The sequence below is a fragment of the Cryptomeria japonica genome, chromosome 4, assembly GCF_030272615.1.
Source record: "Cryptomeria japonica chromosome 4, Sugi_1.0, whole genome shotgun sequence".
NCBI lineage: Eukaryota > Viridiplantae > Streptophyta > Pinopsida > Cupressales > Cupressaceae > Cryptomeria > Cryptomeria japonica.
In genome coordinates this window covers 335,715,125-335,730,502 of record NC_081408.1, presented here as the reverse complement: position 1 = coordinate 335,730,502, position 15,378 = coordinate 335,715,125, and the positions used below count along the sequence as shown (strand labels likewise).

At 36.6% G+C, this 15,378-nt stretch overlaps 1 protein-coding gene across 1 annotated transcript; it reads right to left on the bottom strand.

Annotated features, from left to right (window-relative positions):
- Window positions 1-497: 497 nt before the first annotated feature.
- On the bottom strand, window positions 498-13,513 carry LOC131875121 (uncharacterized). The gene is made up of 4 exons (XM_059219148.1): window positions 13,289-13,513; window positions 12,766-13,003; window positions 12,162-12,609; window positions 498-942 (listed from the first exon to the last, which is right to left on the bottom strand). The coding sequence occupies exons 1-4, from the start codon at window positions 13,511-13,513 to the stop codon at window positions 498-500; spliced, it is 1,356 nt and encodes a 451-aa protein (XP_059075131.1).
- Window positions 13,514-15,378: the final 1,865 nt, after the last annotated feature.

Below are 15,378 nucleotides of genomic sequence, written 5' to 3'. Positions count from 1 at the left end.
TTCTCCATTGGAAACATTCATCAGAATTTTAGGTCAAATGTATTAGTGTTCAAACTCTCCAAAATATTGATCATTTCATTGAAAAGGTAAGAATGCATTTTTGTTCCTCTTTTGTCTGCCAAAACAAACTTATTCAGTGCATCCTTAGAATCTTGCATGCTACTCATGAAATAATCTATCCGTGGAGTGATTAGACTCCTCACTTCTGCTACTCTACTCAAAATTTTGTCCTTCTCCTAGTTTAAATTCTTAATCTTATCTAATATACTCAAAATTTGTGGTTCAAAACTACTAGCCGGGACTAATTGGGGTGCATATGATTGAGATATGTTAGCTAGTTGGCCTTCACATTCTCTTATTTTCTTTTCAATGTCTATAGTAAACTTTGGCAAAATTAGGCATGAGTTGTATATGTTACCACCTTAATCAAGAGCATCTTGAATACCCTTTAGTGTAGTAACTAAACTAACTCTATCATCCTCAATCATTTTCAAAAATTATTTTAATCTCATAGCATTGAATTGATTCAAAGCCTTAATATCTACTACCTTCTCCAAAGACTCAAAATGAGAACCTACAACATTCAACAAATCTTTAATCTTACTAGAGGGATTAGATGTGTCTGGTTGGAAATATGGCATAATTTTCTCCAACATGTCTCCTGCTAATGATATCAACTCTTTATCAATAGAATGGGACTTAAGTAAGTCCTCACTAGCTTTGGACTGAGTGAGAGCTACCAACTTCAGTGCTTGAATCAAAGATAAAGAGCTCAGATCAGTAGACCCTTGACCAAAGTCATCAGAATTAGTAGCAACTTGTTTCCCTTGATCAACAACATTGTCTCTAACCACTACCACCAGAGCCCAATCTTCCTTCTTCTCTCCTTTCTCCTTTGATCCTTCCTCTACACTCTCATCTTTATCACCATCTTTACCCTTTCTTCATCAACCTTCTCATCAACTATCTTTTCTGAGACAATTTCAATCACTGGAGGGTCCTATACAACTTCATCGGAGATATCAACAATTGTATTATCATCATCAACTGTGGTATGCACCTTAGGATTCTCTTCTAAAGTAGCTTTCATAGATGTTTGGTTTTTCTTCATGTTAGGAATAGCTGCATGTACTTTCAAAATAGATCTATCCCGAGATGGATCTTTCGGATTCACATCAGTTTTGTGATCTATCAAAAAATGTTTTAAAATTGTCTATATCCCTTTAGTCACCTCATCAATTTTGCCAAGAATGAGTTTATTTATCCTCTTTTTACTTCAGAATATTTCCTTTGCAAGATATAATAATCTAATAAATTCATCTTTAGAGATGACAGAGGATAAGTTTACTAGCACATACTCCTTTATTCTCTCATCCTCTAGACTAGTTGTATGCCTCCTTGCATCCAAAATATCATACAATATTTTGGGGATCAATACCAATTGTTGGAATCAATGAACACTGAGAGGGGGTGAATCAATGTTTTACAATTTGTAAACTTATTGAACTGATCCTTAAACCACCAGATCCATAAGACAAAAATTGAAATCCAAAAACTTAAAGCAATTAACCACACAACCATAACACCAATATTTTTACATGGAAACCCAGAAAGGGAAAAAACACGGTGGGATTTGAACCCACAATATTATTATACTATGGCCATAAGTATGACAATACTACATAAGGGGAATGCACTTGCATTAAGGGTCACTACCTACAGATCACTGCTCAATTACAAAAGGGATACAACCTAGAGGAAGGCTCACTGCCTTACAGGCTATTACAATTGATTACAATAATGAATGAACTGAAGTATAGCATCTAACCATGCCAAAATTGAGTTTGAGTTAGACTCATTATCTTCTACAACCGATTTGTTATTCTTCTTTGTTTTTCTACTTTATCACACACCAGAGCACCAAAATCTCCAATTACATTCACCAACCTTACAAATTCACTAACACATCCTTTCCTTTCTTATAACATTCATAAAAATTATCATCCATATTGATCTTATATATCCTCACCAATGAAAAGAATTATTTACTAAGTCAGCTTCCAAAAACCACATAACATGCAACATGAAACGTGTATCACCAAGTCATCTCAATCCATCCACAAATCCGAATGTGAACCAAAACATAAAGATAATAATCTTAGCATAAGTCAACTTAATGACCTCTAACACAATATTGATCATAGAAATCAAGCCAACAAATCCGCAACACATGTCACACCAAAATAGCTATGCTCTAACTAAATTACTGGATACCGAACATCTAAAATTACTCATGAATCAACATGGAATACTAGGATCATGAAATAAGCTACCTCATATCATCTTCCTTAATAACTGCAACCCAAATTACAACACCAATATCAAGAGGTGCACAATGATCTCATTCTCTACTAGTTACTGAGTTCCACCTTCCAAACTTATTCCTATGAACAATATGACTTCTGATAAACAAAATATATGTACATCGAACGTGATATCTGAATTGAATTACCATTAATGACAACCCCTAAGTATCTTCCATGCATCAGTATTCACTAGAATAGTGTCTCTTGCCAACAAAACTATCTCTTCAGTACCTTGCTCTGATTCCAATTGTTGAACACTACTAGATGCTGAGAGGGGGGATCGAATCAATATACCTGAAAAATTAAACCATTTATCCCATAATTCTTCACAACATCATTCATCACATATACATGGAAGTGAATAAGTAAAAGAGCAAATTCATGCACATAAGAAAACCAAGATGTTAACATAAAAAACCCAAAGTGGAAAAAACCATAGTTAGAATCAAACAAACAATATATATATTAAGTGTACAAAGATTTAGGCCATAGGCCAATGAGATCACTACTCCAGAATTGCAAGCTAAGGCATGTTGGACATTGTTGCTGCTAGGATATGTTATTGTCATTAATGTCAACATATTCCTGCTCTGATGATTACCGACTGGTTTATTGGGATTTTGGTTTGGTGTATGGAGTATTTCTAGTATCATTATATTTTTTTGTATTAGTTTTGGCAATCCAGGATCCTTAATTGATCATGGCATATGATCTGGTTTGCAGTTTGTTTTTCTGATTAGTGCTTTGCAGAGTTCAGTATTTCCTTCGGTATATTTTGGTGTGATCAAATTTTGAGCTAAGTGTTTGGGAGATTGTTTGGGATAGTATTGTGTATGTTTATTTCAGATGGTTCATGATTTGGTGCTCCACAAGTTATCTTACTTCATGACAATTGTTGTTATTTGAGTGTTCTTGAGGTTTAGATGTTGATTGATGAAGATTTGATAAGTTGTGTTGGTACAGCTATTACCAATGGTTCCAATGTGCTTGCTAGTGTTTCCTAATTGTGTCCTATTTATTATGATGATACACATTTATCATTGTGTGAGTTCTTGGTGATTTTGCTGAACTGGTGATATTGTTCATGCTATGTGGTTTTCCTGGTGGTGTAGCATGTTGTAGTTGATCTTGGCATGGTTTTCGATGGTGTTTCTTATTTGGACATTTGAATTAGGTCCATGTTATATCATGCATATCATTATATTGGTCTGGTGGTTGATCTTTGTATCATGTGATGTGATTTTGTAATTGTGATTTGATGGTTTAGCCGACCTTGTTGTCAAGGTTGATGAATTGTATAAATAGGTGATATTGTCATACATCTTAGGTGTAAAGGTTGTTTCTGCATTATCAGAGAGTGATGTATGTGCAAACAAGGATGAATATTTTGGTATGGTGTATTAAGTATAGTTTTGGAGTGATGCAGAGCAGACAAATGTGCTTAATTAGAACCATCATCAAGTATTTGGAGACACTATTCTTTCAGTTCACTTGAGTTTGGATTCTTGTCCGAACATTTTGTAAGTTAGTGAAACTTCTTTGTAAGGTAGTGAACCTTCCTTGAGGGTTGTAGCCTTTCGGGTTGTTGTTGTTGGAATATTGGCATAACTAATAATGTGAATGGAAATTTGTATAATAGTTGATAATATTGATGAACCAGTATAAGCACTGTTGGTGATGATATAGTTGAGATGTTGTTTGATGACTTGATGATCAGTTTGTGTTTTCATTGATGGAAAGTGTTGTCATTGATGGAAACTATGGTTACTGCTATGGTTACATTATTTTACTATGTTTTATCATGTTATCTAAGTCAGCTATGATTGACCAGTAAGCTATGGAATGAATGTGATAGTTTCCTAGAAAATAGGACTTTAACTGGTAAAAGAGAAAATGTGTTATGCTCAAGTAATTGATTCTAGAGATTGATGAGTAATTTGGTGTTGCAGTTTGGAATATGTGTTTGTGACATTGTAATGAGCTTATGACCAAAACCGCATCATGTTTTGGTTACCAGAAGCCATGTTTGTGATTGACTGATGTATTTTTTGTAGGGTTTAAGAATCGGTATTCAAATATGGTAATCGGTAATGATTTTGAGTTCAACAGTGTATAACATTATGTTTGTAAGTTGGTGAAGACATGGATGGATCTGCATGAAGTTTCAAATTGTTGTTTTGGTGTGATTAAAGAAGGAATATCTTGGGAAATAGTGAAGAGTATAGAATAATGTTTCAAGGGCTTGATTTCTTATCAAATCAAAGTGCGGTGATGATTTATGATTATTCAACAACTGTAATTGATTTGTAATTTGTTGTAATGATCCATATGATGATCTGTAATAGTTTGTAGAGATCTCTAATGATCTATGATGTAAATCTTAGTATGAGGTTAGGGTTTTGTAACCAACTAAGTTGTAAAGTCTATTTTAGGTTAAGTCTATGATGATTTACTGTGCCGGTGATTAGAAGAAGAGTGTGTGGCCAAACCGATGTGTATGTTTTCATAAGACAAGCAGATTGGAGATAAAGTGGAGTTGTACAAGCAAGAAGAGAGAGCTATTTATAGATCATTCATCTGTTGTTCCCTAACACTTGTATCAGACTATAAATCCCTTAACCGGGTAGGCCCTAATAGGCCTGATTGTGTAAATTCATTGGGTGACTCTTTAGCTTTGGTTCTAAATCCTTTCACAAGGTTGCTCCTAACAGGGAAAAACTCCTAACATGGCTGAGGTAAATCCCTTATCCGAGGGACTCATAATAGGGTCTACTCCCAACCAGGCATAATTGTAAGCTCTTAACCAGGCTAGGCTCCAAATAGGGCACATTCCAAAAGAGGGCAAAATTTTTGTGGGTACCAATTCCCACCGTAATTTTTCCCATTAGGGTTTCCACGTGAAAATTTTGGTGTTCATGTGTTGATTTATTTCTTATGTGTTGAAGTTGATATCTTTCTATTGCATGAATATTGATGAACACTTAAATGAGTAGTTTGATAAATCTGATTAGAATATTGATTTCGGTAGCTACCGGTACTGATTATGATTTGTTTTGATGAGATATTGATCAGTTTGGTTTAAGATTTCAGTTTCTTCTTAATATTGATTCACCCCTCCTCTCAATATTAACTGGATCCTTTAAATAACAATTGGTATCAGAGCTCTTGGTTGTATGTGTGGAGAAGCTTAACTACTTGAGGAAAAGATATGGAGAAAGATGATGAAGGAGGGTCCCAAGTTTACTAAGGATAACTATCAGATATGGAGTGATCAGATGAAGATATATCTTAAAGGAATGGGATCTTAGTATTGGAAACATGTGACTACAAAATATGTGGCTCCTACCAGTCCTTTAACTTCTTATCAGCGTAAAGAGCAACAAGAGAACATCGAAGAATTAGAAGCAATTGTAAGTACCTTGTCTAATTTTGAATAGATTGATGTACATGGATTGGAGATTGCACAAGAAGAATGGGAGAAATTACAAGTGTTGGCATTATTGCCATTAAGTTTTCATTGATGTCAACTGGGTTGGAAAGGTCACCGGTGAGTAAGAAGTGGTGACTAGTATAAGAAAAGTAAGCAAACAGAAGAAAGGTTACCCGTACACATGAATTATGTTATCTATCAGTAATGCTGGCTTACCATTAAGGCATAAATAGGTATGAAGGTTGGTTGTTTGTTTTTGATGAAGAGGTGGAATGTTATTTGAATCATAGAAACACCCGATGAGAAGAACAAAAAGAATGGCATGAAGACATACCGAAAGGCAAGATGAATTGTTAGGAGGATGTGTTGTTGGTAAAGAGGATGTTTGTTGGTTATACCGGTAAGGTGAATTGAACTGGTAGTCAATCTTGGTCAACAAAGAATGTCAAATCGACATGACAAACCAAGTAGAGGTGGATGTCGACAAACATGATAGCTGGAAGTTAGGTGGTGATATTGCACAAGTCGATGAAGTGTGCATCGGCGTAACAAGTTATCAAGCAAGTCAACTTTTATGAAGAACCCGCAAGTCATAGAGGATGCCAAAGGATTGCGGCTCAAGGAAGACAAGCTAGAAAGTGATTGAAATTAACCTACAAGAAGATTTGATCTTCATACCCATTTTCTTAAGGAAACAGTCAAGCCATTAATAGCGTACAATAGAGAAAAGAACAAAAGCATGGTGGGGACCTCCAGATTTAGAAAACACACATTGGAATGTGATGCATTGGTGGTGTTGATATATGTCATGAAGATAATATCCCTGGAAAATAAGATCTAACCAAATCGAATATGGATCGAGTTGGTGAAGGCAAAACCTAACATGACATTGTTTGAATGTGGTTTTTAGTGGGAACCTTAGATGATAAATATGTGAGCTCGAGACATAAATCAATGATGCTTGAAAATGACGAAGGAGATAGAAGAGAGATTGAGAAAAGAGAAAGATAATCTTCCTTAGAATTTTTTTTCTAAAAAAGTTGCAGAGTGTATTAACAGGCGAACCGGCGAGAGGTTTTAACCGGCAGACACAAAGTACCGGTAAACCTTTGCAAGTCTAGCAGTTAAGCTAACCGGTGAGGTGTGATTGATCAAGAAGGCATCTGAGTGTGACATATTGTGTTGTAAGGTTGAGAGAGAAAGAAGAGAGGCCAAGAATCAGATAGAGTAATCTGATAACCAGCAATGTGAGATCCAGTAAACAAGAGAAGGTTGTTAATAGGCCAAAATCTATTGGTCAAGTGTTGCAGAACTTATTTGCAACTAGACACTATAACTGTATCAAAATTATTATTTCATCATACATGACAAAGTTAGATCTTGGTAAAAGGGTTGGTTCTCCTAGGGTTGGTTCCCTAAATCAATAGGGGTTGGTACCCTAAATCTTTGTAATTCAGTGTTTCACTTGTGAGGTTGGATTGGAGTAGTAGTCTCCAGCAGTATTTCTCATCGAGGTTTTTCCCATATTGGTTTTTCCTCATATATCTAGTGTTGTGGGTTGCATTGGTGTTTTTGTCTTTTTTGATATCCATATTTGTCTTACTGGTTTGATTGCTTAGTGCTTAGGGTGATAACGAGTAGTCTAAGGTTGTTGTAAGAAGGAAAAGAATTTAGGAACCACTAATTCACCCCCCTCTTAGTGGTTCATTATTTTCAACAATTGGTATCAGAGAATAGGTTCCCGGTTGATTAATAAAGCTTGGGTAGATTCTGGTCTTAGAATACAATGGCAAGAAATGATTCTACCTCCTCAAAAACCCCCATGTTTGATGGATCTAATTATTACTCCTAGAGCAGAAGAATGGAGACCTATATTTCCTCCCTTGGTTTTGATGTGTGGATGTTTGTCAAGAATGGATATACTATCCCTAGTGTTCCTCCCATTGATTCAAATGCCAAAAAGGTGTATGAGAATAATGCAAAGGCTAAACATGCTATCTTAAGCGGGTTGTCTGATAATGTGTTTGTCAAGGTCATGCACTATGCATCAGCCAAGGAGACTTGGGATAAAATGCAGAGGTTATTTGAAGGAGATAAAAATGTCAAAGAGGCCAAGCTACAAGCACTAAGGGGTCAACTTTAAGGCATCAAGATGAAGGATGAAGAAAAGTGATGCAGGAGCACCGATCTAGTACTTACCAGTTGAGCAGTTTTCAGTAGAATTGCTTGAGCGCTTGGAATTTCGTCATGTTTGAGTGTTTAGCATTGTAGTTTTGAGTTTATTCCCTTGTGTTCATGGTTGTTATCATGTTTGAGTTTCATAGATTTTGGCTTTGTTTCTGGCAGTAACCAAACTGTGGTATTGTCTCGGTTGGTGTGTTCTTACCGGTTAGCTTGCAGTTTGTTGAGTGAAGAGGATTCAGGGTTGCGATTGATCTTTGTGACTTGCAGATCATTGGAGATGTTTTTTGGTCCTTGGTCGATATTATTAGAGGCTTGTGCATCATTTTGTGTTTTGGAGTGATTGTGCTGACATGTTACCATTACACATTTCCTGAATTGGTTGGTCTTTGGGCTGACTTGATTAAGTTATAATTGTTTATCTTTGGCTCGACTTGATTAAGTTGTAATTGTTTGTCTTTGGGCCGACTTTATTAAGTTGTAATTATTTGTGGGTAGTATATATATATGGAGGTTTGTGAATCATTAGAGACATCAAGGAAGTCACATCAAAGAAGTCAAATTAGCAAAGTTAAAAGATTGAAGACAAAGCATTAATATTCAACGAAGATGTAGAACCAACTAGATTCTGATCCGGTAGGACTGAGGTTGGAAGGCTGAAGTCCGGATTAGGATAGACCCAGTAAATAGTTACCGAAACCAAATTTGATCTGAGGATGATTTGTGAATCTTGTTGCATTGTAAGCATTGTTTGTATCCTGGACTATGATCTAGCATGTGGCATGTATCATTCTTCAGGTTGTAGTAAGATTCATTCATATTGTTTACTGGTTGTTCTATCTATTATTTCTAGCACCTTGTTACCAGTTACTAGTATGCTTTGCATGGTTTATGTGTTTAGCTACAAGGTTGGGCTATCCTTCATTGGATCTCCCTCCCTTGACTGCATCAAGTGGTATCAAAGCTAGTTCATGAACCTATTGTTGGACAGACTGTTGTTTGTGCACTATTTTGTTGGAGAGAAGATTGAAGCAACTTGTGGACTTGTTCAAATCACTGAATGTGAGGTAGAGAAAGGTTTGCAGGTAGACCACCGATCCTAGAGCTTGACCTTGATGCAATTAGTAGGTGGAGACTTGAACAGATCACTGATTGAGGTAGGCTACAGTTTGTACTGGTAGATCGCCATGGAGAGGCAACTCGAGGCTGTTATTAGATTGCCAAATCCCCTGAGGTAGTTGCAAGTACCTACTAACTAATTTTTGAATCTGATCAAGTGATGGGACTCACTTTTCAATTAACCCCAAGAGTCAGATGCAAGAGCACTGGTCTAGTTCTTATCGGTTGAGCAATTTTCAGTAGAATTGCTTGAGAGCTTGGCATTTCATCATGTTTGAGTGTTTAGCATTATGGTTCTGAGTTTATTCCCTTGTGTTCATGGTTGTTATCATGTTTGATTTTCATAGCTTTTGGCTTTGTTTCTGGAAGTAAGCAAATTGTGGTATTGTCCCGACTGGTGTGTTCTTACCAGATAGCTTGCAATGTGTTGAGTGAAGAGGATTCCAGGTTGTGATTGATCTTCATGACTTGTGGATCATTTGAGATGTTGTTTTGGGCCTTGGCTGATATTCCCAGAGGCTTGTGCATCATTTTTTATTTTGGAGTGATTGTGCTGACATGTTACCGTTACACGTTTCTTGAACTGGTTGGTCTTTTAGTCAAATTGATTAAGTTGTAATTATTTGTGGGTAGTATATATGGAGGTTTGTGAATCATTAGAGACATCAAGGAATTTACATCAGAGAAGTCAGATCATAGAAGATAGAAGATAAAAGTTAGATCAGCGAAGTTAGAAGATTGAAGACAAAGCATTAATATTGAGAGATGTAGAACCGACTGGATTCTAATCTAGTAGGATCGAGGCTAGAAGGCTAAGGTCTGGATTAGGATAGACCCAGTAGACTGTTACTAGAAGTTGATTTGATCTGAGGATGATCTATGAATCTTGTAATTACATTGTAAGCATTGTTTGTATCCTAGACTATGATCTAGCATGTGGCATGTATCATTCTTTAGGTTGTAGTAAGAATCATTCATATTGTTTACCGATTATTTGTTCTGTGTTGTTACCAATTGTTCTATCTATTATTTTTGACACCTTGTTACTGGTTACCAGTATGCTTTGCATGGTTTATGTGTTTAGTTGCAAGGTTGGGTTGTCCTTCATTGGATCTCCCTCCCTTGATTGCATCAAAAATATTGCAGACTACCTTCACAGATTAGATGAAACTATAAAAACCATCAGAGGACTTTGAGAAGAAATTATAGATGAGATTTTTTTCAAGATTCTACTTAGATCTCTCACACCTAAGTATGATACTAAGGTTTCTTCCATAGAAGAAGCCAAGGATCTGAAGATCTTTACAATGGATGAGCTATTTGGCTCACTAACAACCTATAAAATAAGAACAACTGGTGATGCATCCTCTAGGAAAGAGGAAACATTCAACTCCATCAAGAAGGCCAAAGATGAGGTTGCTCATAAAGAATCCAGTGAAGTTTTAGATGTAGATGTAGAAAACTTTGTCAGAAAGCTCAAAAGAGGATACAACAAGTATAAAGGAAAGTTACCACTCAAATGTTTCAACTATGGTAAAGTTGGACACTTTACTGTAAAATCTCCTTATAATGAAACTGGTGGAGATGAGTCAAGAGGTTTTAGCAGACCTGTTGTTAAAGACAAAGAAATAAATGTCTACCGGAAAGGAAGAAGAGGCTATTAGAAGTAGAACAACCTATATACTATTGAGGATGATGCCACAGATGAAGAAAGTGCATTAAAAGATGACTACAATGAGAATGACAAAGAAGTTAATCTATTTATGGCACTTGATGAACCAATTGGTGAAGATGAGGAAGAAGAATACACTGAGGTTGAAGTGGATATAGAAGGTGAGCTTATAACTATTCTTGAGGAGATAATTAAAATGAGAAGATAACTCAAGATGTTCAAGCTTGTGGTAGTAGATGAAGAAATCCCTGGATGAGTCCAATCAAGTTATATTTGACTTGAAACTCCAGCTGGAAGAAGCCAAGAGGATATGTGAAGTTACATCCTCTGATATGATGAAGATGGAAAAGGAGCATCAAGATCTAGAAGCTGAAATAGTGAAGCTCGGAAAGGAGCTTGAAAAAAGTTAGAAATGAAAGTGAGAAGAAAATATGAAGGCAACGCCAGAGCCTTAGACAACATGTTGAGAAAATAGAAGCCATCTAAAGATACCGGTGGCAGGATTTGAAGAAGGAAAAAGTTTGAACAATAGAGACACATCCGGTAAGGAGATACAATTCATTTCTTCAAATGAAGAAGAGAAGAAGACATTCAGATTAAGCAAGGATACCGACAAGAAGACATATGCAGATATTGTTAGAAACCACCACACAAACTGGTATACATAATCAATGAACCAGAAGCCACACTCAATATACCGACATACAGATCTAAGGAGAAATGCAAGAGTTGATCATGAAGGATTCACCAGAGTCAACAACATGAAAGGAAGACCCCCGGTGAGGCTGTTATTTGTAGGACCAAAGCAACCTAACTGGTATGTTCCAAACTCTCATGGTTATTGTTACCAATGTAATAAATTTGGACATAGAATAGCTGATTGTAGATTAACAAATAAGCCCACTACAAGTTATGAAAATAGAAATCTATTTAATGCACTTTGGGATATGAATTTTGTATGTTATCAATGCAATGGATTTGGTCATAGTAGTTTTGAATGTAGGAAGAATAACCAAGTGTCCTACAATAGCTTCAAAGATTCATCTTCAAATGAAAATGTGAAATGTTTTTTATTAAGGAAAAAATAGGTTTTAAGGGACCCGAAACCCGTTTACATAATGAGAGATAAACATGAAAGAAACAAAACAAGACATCTATGAAAAACCAGCAAAAAACCAAGCAACTGGGACAAAAAGACAGCAAAGAGCCAACAAGAAATTGGCCACCCAGACCCAGCATTACAAATCACTTGAAAACTTTGATAGACTCCTCAGCGTTCTAAACCAAAAGCATCATCACCTTGGCCACTTCCCTCAAATCCTTGCTCTCCTATCTTAGCTAGATATCTTTCATTTTAACCTCCATCTCAATAGTGCTCTACTTGGTCCTTCACCTGGAAATTTGATGGGTGGTGTTGGAAGTTGGAACATCTTCAATGATCACCATATTCTTATCCTGATTTTTCTTTTCCAGATGACCCACCAGAGTGTTCATATTCTGTGAGGAAAATTTTAGGACCCGAAGGTTGTGGTTCATGAAACTTTTCAGATGCTTCTTAATACGGGCCACCTGGGTATTGGTTTTGTCTTTATCCTCCTCTGCTTGTTCTTTCATCATTCTGACCACATCTTCAAGGTATTTCAAATCCCCTTTGATTAGGTCTTTCTCCAGCCACTCTTCCATCTCAATTTCCTCCTCAACTTCACTGGTTTCCATCTCCTCATCATTTTTCCCAATATTATTTTCCTTAATCAACTTATTTATCTTGTTATTCAGATCACTCTGTTTACTTTGCATGCTAGTGATGTTGTCCACAACCCATTTCTGGAAGTTGATGGATTCTAGGGTATAGTTATAGGCAGTGTTCAAAATGGTATTCATAGACTCCCTACCACACTCAGTGCCTATAGAGTTAGGGTTGTCTTCCTTCTTAGAGTGCAGAGCAACATTCCCACTATCTGAGCCCATAGGGTTAGAGTGAGGGTTTTCAGAATTACCCCCTTCTTCCTCTTCACCCACATTCTCATCCTTCTCAATCTCCATTTTAGTTTCAGTATCCTTCCCCTTTTCCTCCTCATCATAGTGCATCTCCATTTCCACATTTTCACTATCCGCTCTCCTTTTTTTGTGGGTAGGGGCATTAGGCTGGTCCTCATCCGAATCAGAATCCTTGCACCTCTCAGAAATGTGAGCATTGGTGATCAGGGGGTCATCATTGGTAGCCCTAGCCTTATCCTTCAAATATTCATAAATGAGAAATATAAGCCCCTGATGGGCTATAGGGTAAGACTTAGGCTTTTTAGCATGATCAGCTAGACTTTCATTCAAAGAAGATGCTAAATAATAAGGCAGGGAAATTTTAGTCCCATGATGGAAGTGGTTCAAAATTGCAAAATGATAATTCTAGATTTTAGTAAATCTACTATCAACTATGAGAAACTCCATTAAAACCCTTAAAACTTTTTGCCAAAAGGGATTTACCTACTGGGGAATGTAGTAGGAAATGTTGTCTTTTTTTACCAGCTTTCCCTTCTCCTCCTCTAATTTCGGGAAGTTTTTGAACGCTTCAGCTGCATACTTCCGATCTCTGTAGAATTTAGTACCCTCCTTTTGAAGCCTCATTACCTCTGCAACCAGATCCTTGTCAATCTGCCAAATCTCCCCAAACAAGGTGACTCTATTGCTACTCCAGCCTCTAGCAAACCCATGTGACACTGAATTTCTACTTCCATGGAGCTTTTCCATATAGTCAGTAAAACCATACCTATGAAGCCTTCTCCAGACTTTTCGTTCACTCTTCCAGTTATCGCATCTTGGGGCCTCATTCCTGTTTAAATTCCCCCCCCATTTTGAACAGCAAGTTGAAGTTCTCAAGAATGTTATTCACAATCCTCAGGCATAACCCCAACTTCTTGTTAAGAATTTTGGATTTGCAGAATAGAGTTTTCTTTGTTATATTAAAACTTATGTTAATTGCCACATAGAACCAGTTTTTATTATTATAATTACCCTCACGCATATGATCAAAGAAATGATGCCAAAAGGCAATCATTAACTAACAGTTTATTTGCCCCCAAAATCTATCTTTGGAATCCACTCCCCAAAAGATAATCATGAAATTAACTCGACCCATTGATACGATCAAAAAATAATTGCTCTCTAACATCCCTTTTACAATGATTTTCTCCAATATAATTAACATCATCCCCTAGATTGACCCCTTCATTAGCTAAGATATCCACAACCTTATTGCCTTCTCTTAGGGTATGATTTATGATAATACTAACATAGTTATTTAACAATTTTTTAGCACTTTCAACAAGGTTAATAATATTCCAAGAAACAAAGTTTATACCTTTGAGAGCCTGAATGATATTTAGGGAGTCCCCTTCCAGCCAAATTTTTTAAAATTTGAATCTCTGAGCAAGCTGGAGGCTCTTTAGCATGGCCATAGCTTCAACCACATGATTATTTTGGACCCCAAAAGTTAAGAAAAAGAAGCAATGCATATTCCTTGAGCATTTTTGATAACTCCTCCACCACTAGATATCCCAGGGTTGCCTTTAGCCGCCCCATCAAAATTCACCTTTATCCAATCATGATCAGGAAGCACTAGACAATATTATCTCTCCTATTGTTATTGTCAGATCTGCAGGCTCTGTGTATTAGGTTCCATTCAATGAGGATGCCTTTCTCCATTTCATTCATATCACTAATAAACCATTGCTTATTATTCCTATGAGGAATGTTGATGTTCTCTTTTATAGCCTTGCAAAAATTTTCAAAAACCACCTGAGAGGTGCACTTAGCTTCCCTAAATATTCTGTTGTTTCTCTCTTTCCAAATGCCCTAGCAAGTCATGGGGAGGGTCAAGGACCAAAGGTTCTTGATAAGATGACATTTGGTGGGGAATTTCCATTTCCAAATAATATCCTTGAGACTCTTATTCATAACCCAATCAACATTCCATTTCTCCCATAGCTTGCTCCAAATTTCCCAGGTAAATGAGCAATGAAAAAAAAGATGATCAATTGATTCTTCCTCTTTCTATCAAAGCTCACACCTATTAGGGAATTTAAAACCTCTTCATACCAAATTTTCAATAGTAAGGATCCTATTATGAGTAGCAAGCCACATGAACATATTGACTTTAGGGATCAAAATGTGGTTCCAAATTTTACTCCAAATGGGATCACTAGTCTGAGAAAAAGTATTTTTGTAGGCAGATGCAATCATAAATTCTCCTCTAGGATTGCTTTTCCAGAGATAAACATAATCATAGTCATTGTTAAGAGAAAAGGATAGCAACTCCTTCTGGAGCAAGGAAAATCCCACATGAATAACATCAAGCCTCACCCATTTATTCTCCTTCCAATAGTCACACACCATAACTCCAAACCTCCTTTTACATTCCTTAATAAATTGGTTATTTCCTTGATCAAGAAGAGCTTCACTCTTCATCCAAGGATCCTCCCAAAACCTTATTTTATCACCTTTTCCAAGGACCCATCTAGCTCCAGCTTTGGCCACTTTTATGGCTTTGATAATAGTATTCCAAATGAAGGATCCAGCAGGGATGTCTTCAGAATTAAGGAACTCCTGAATAGGCT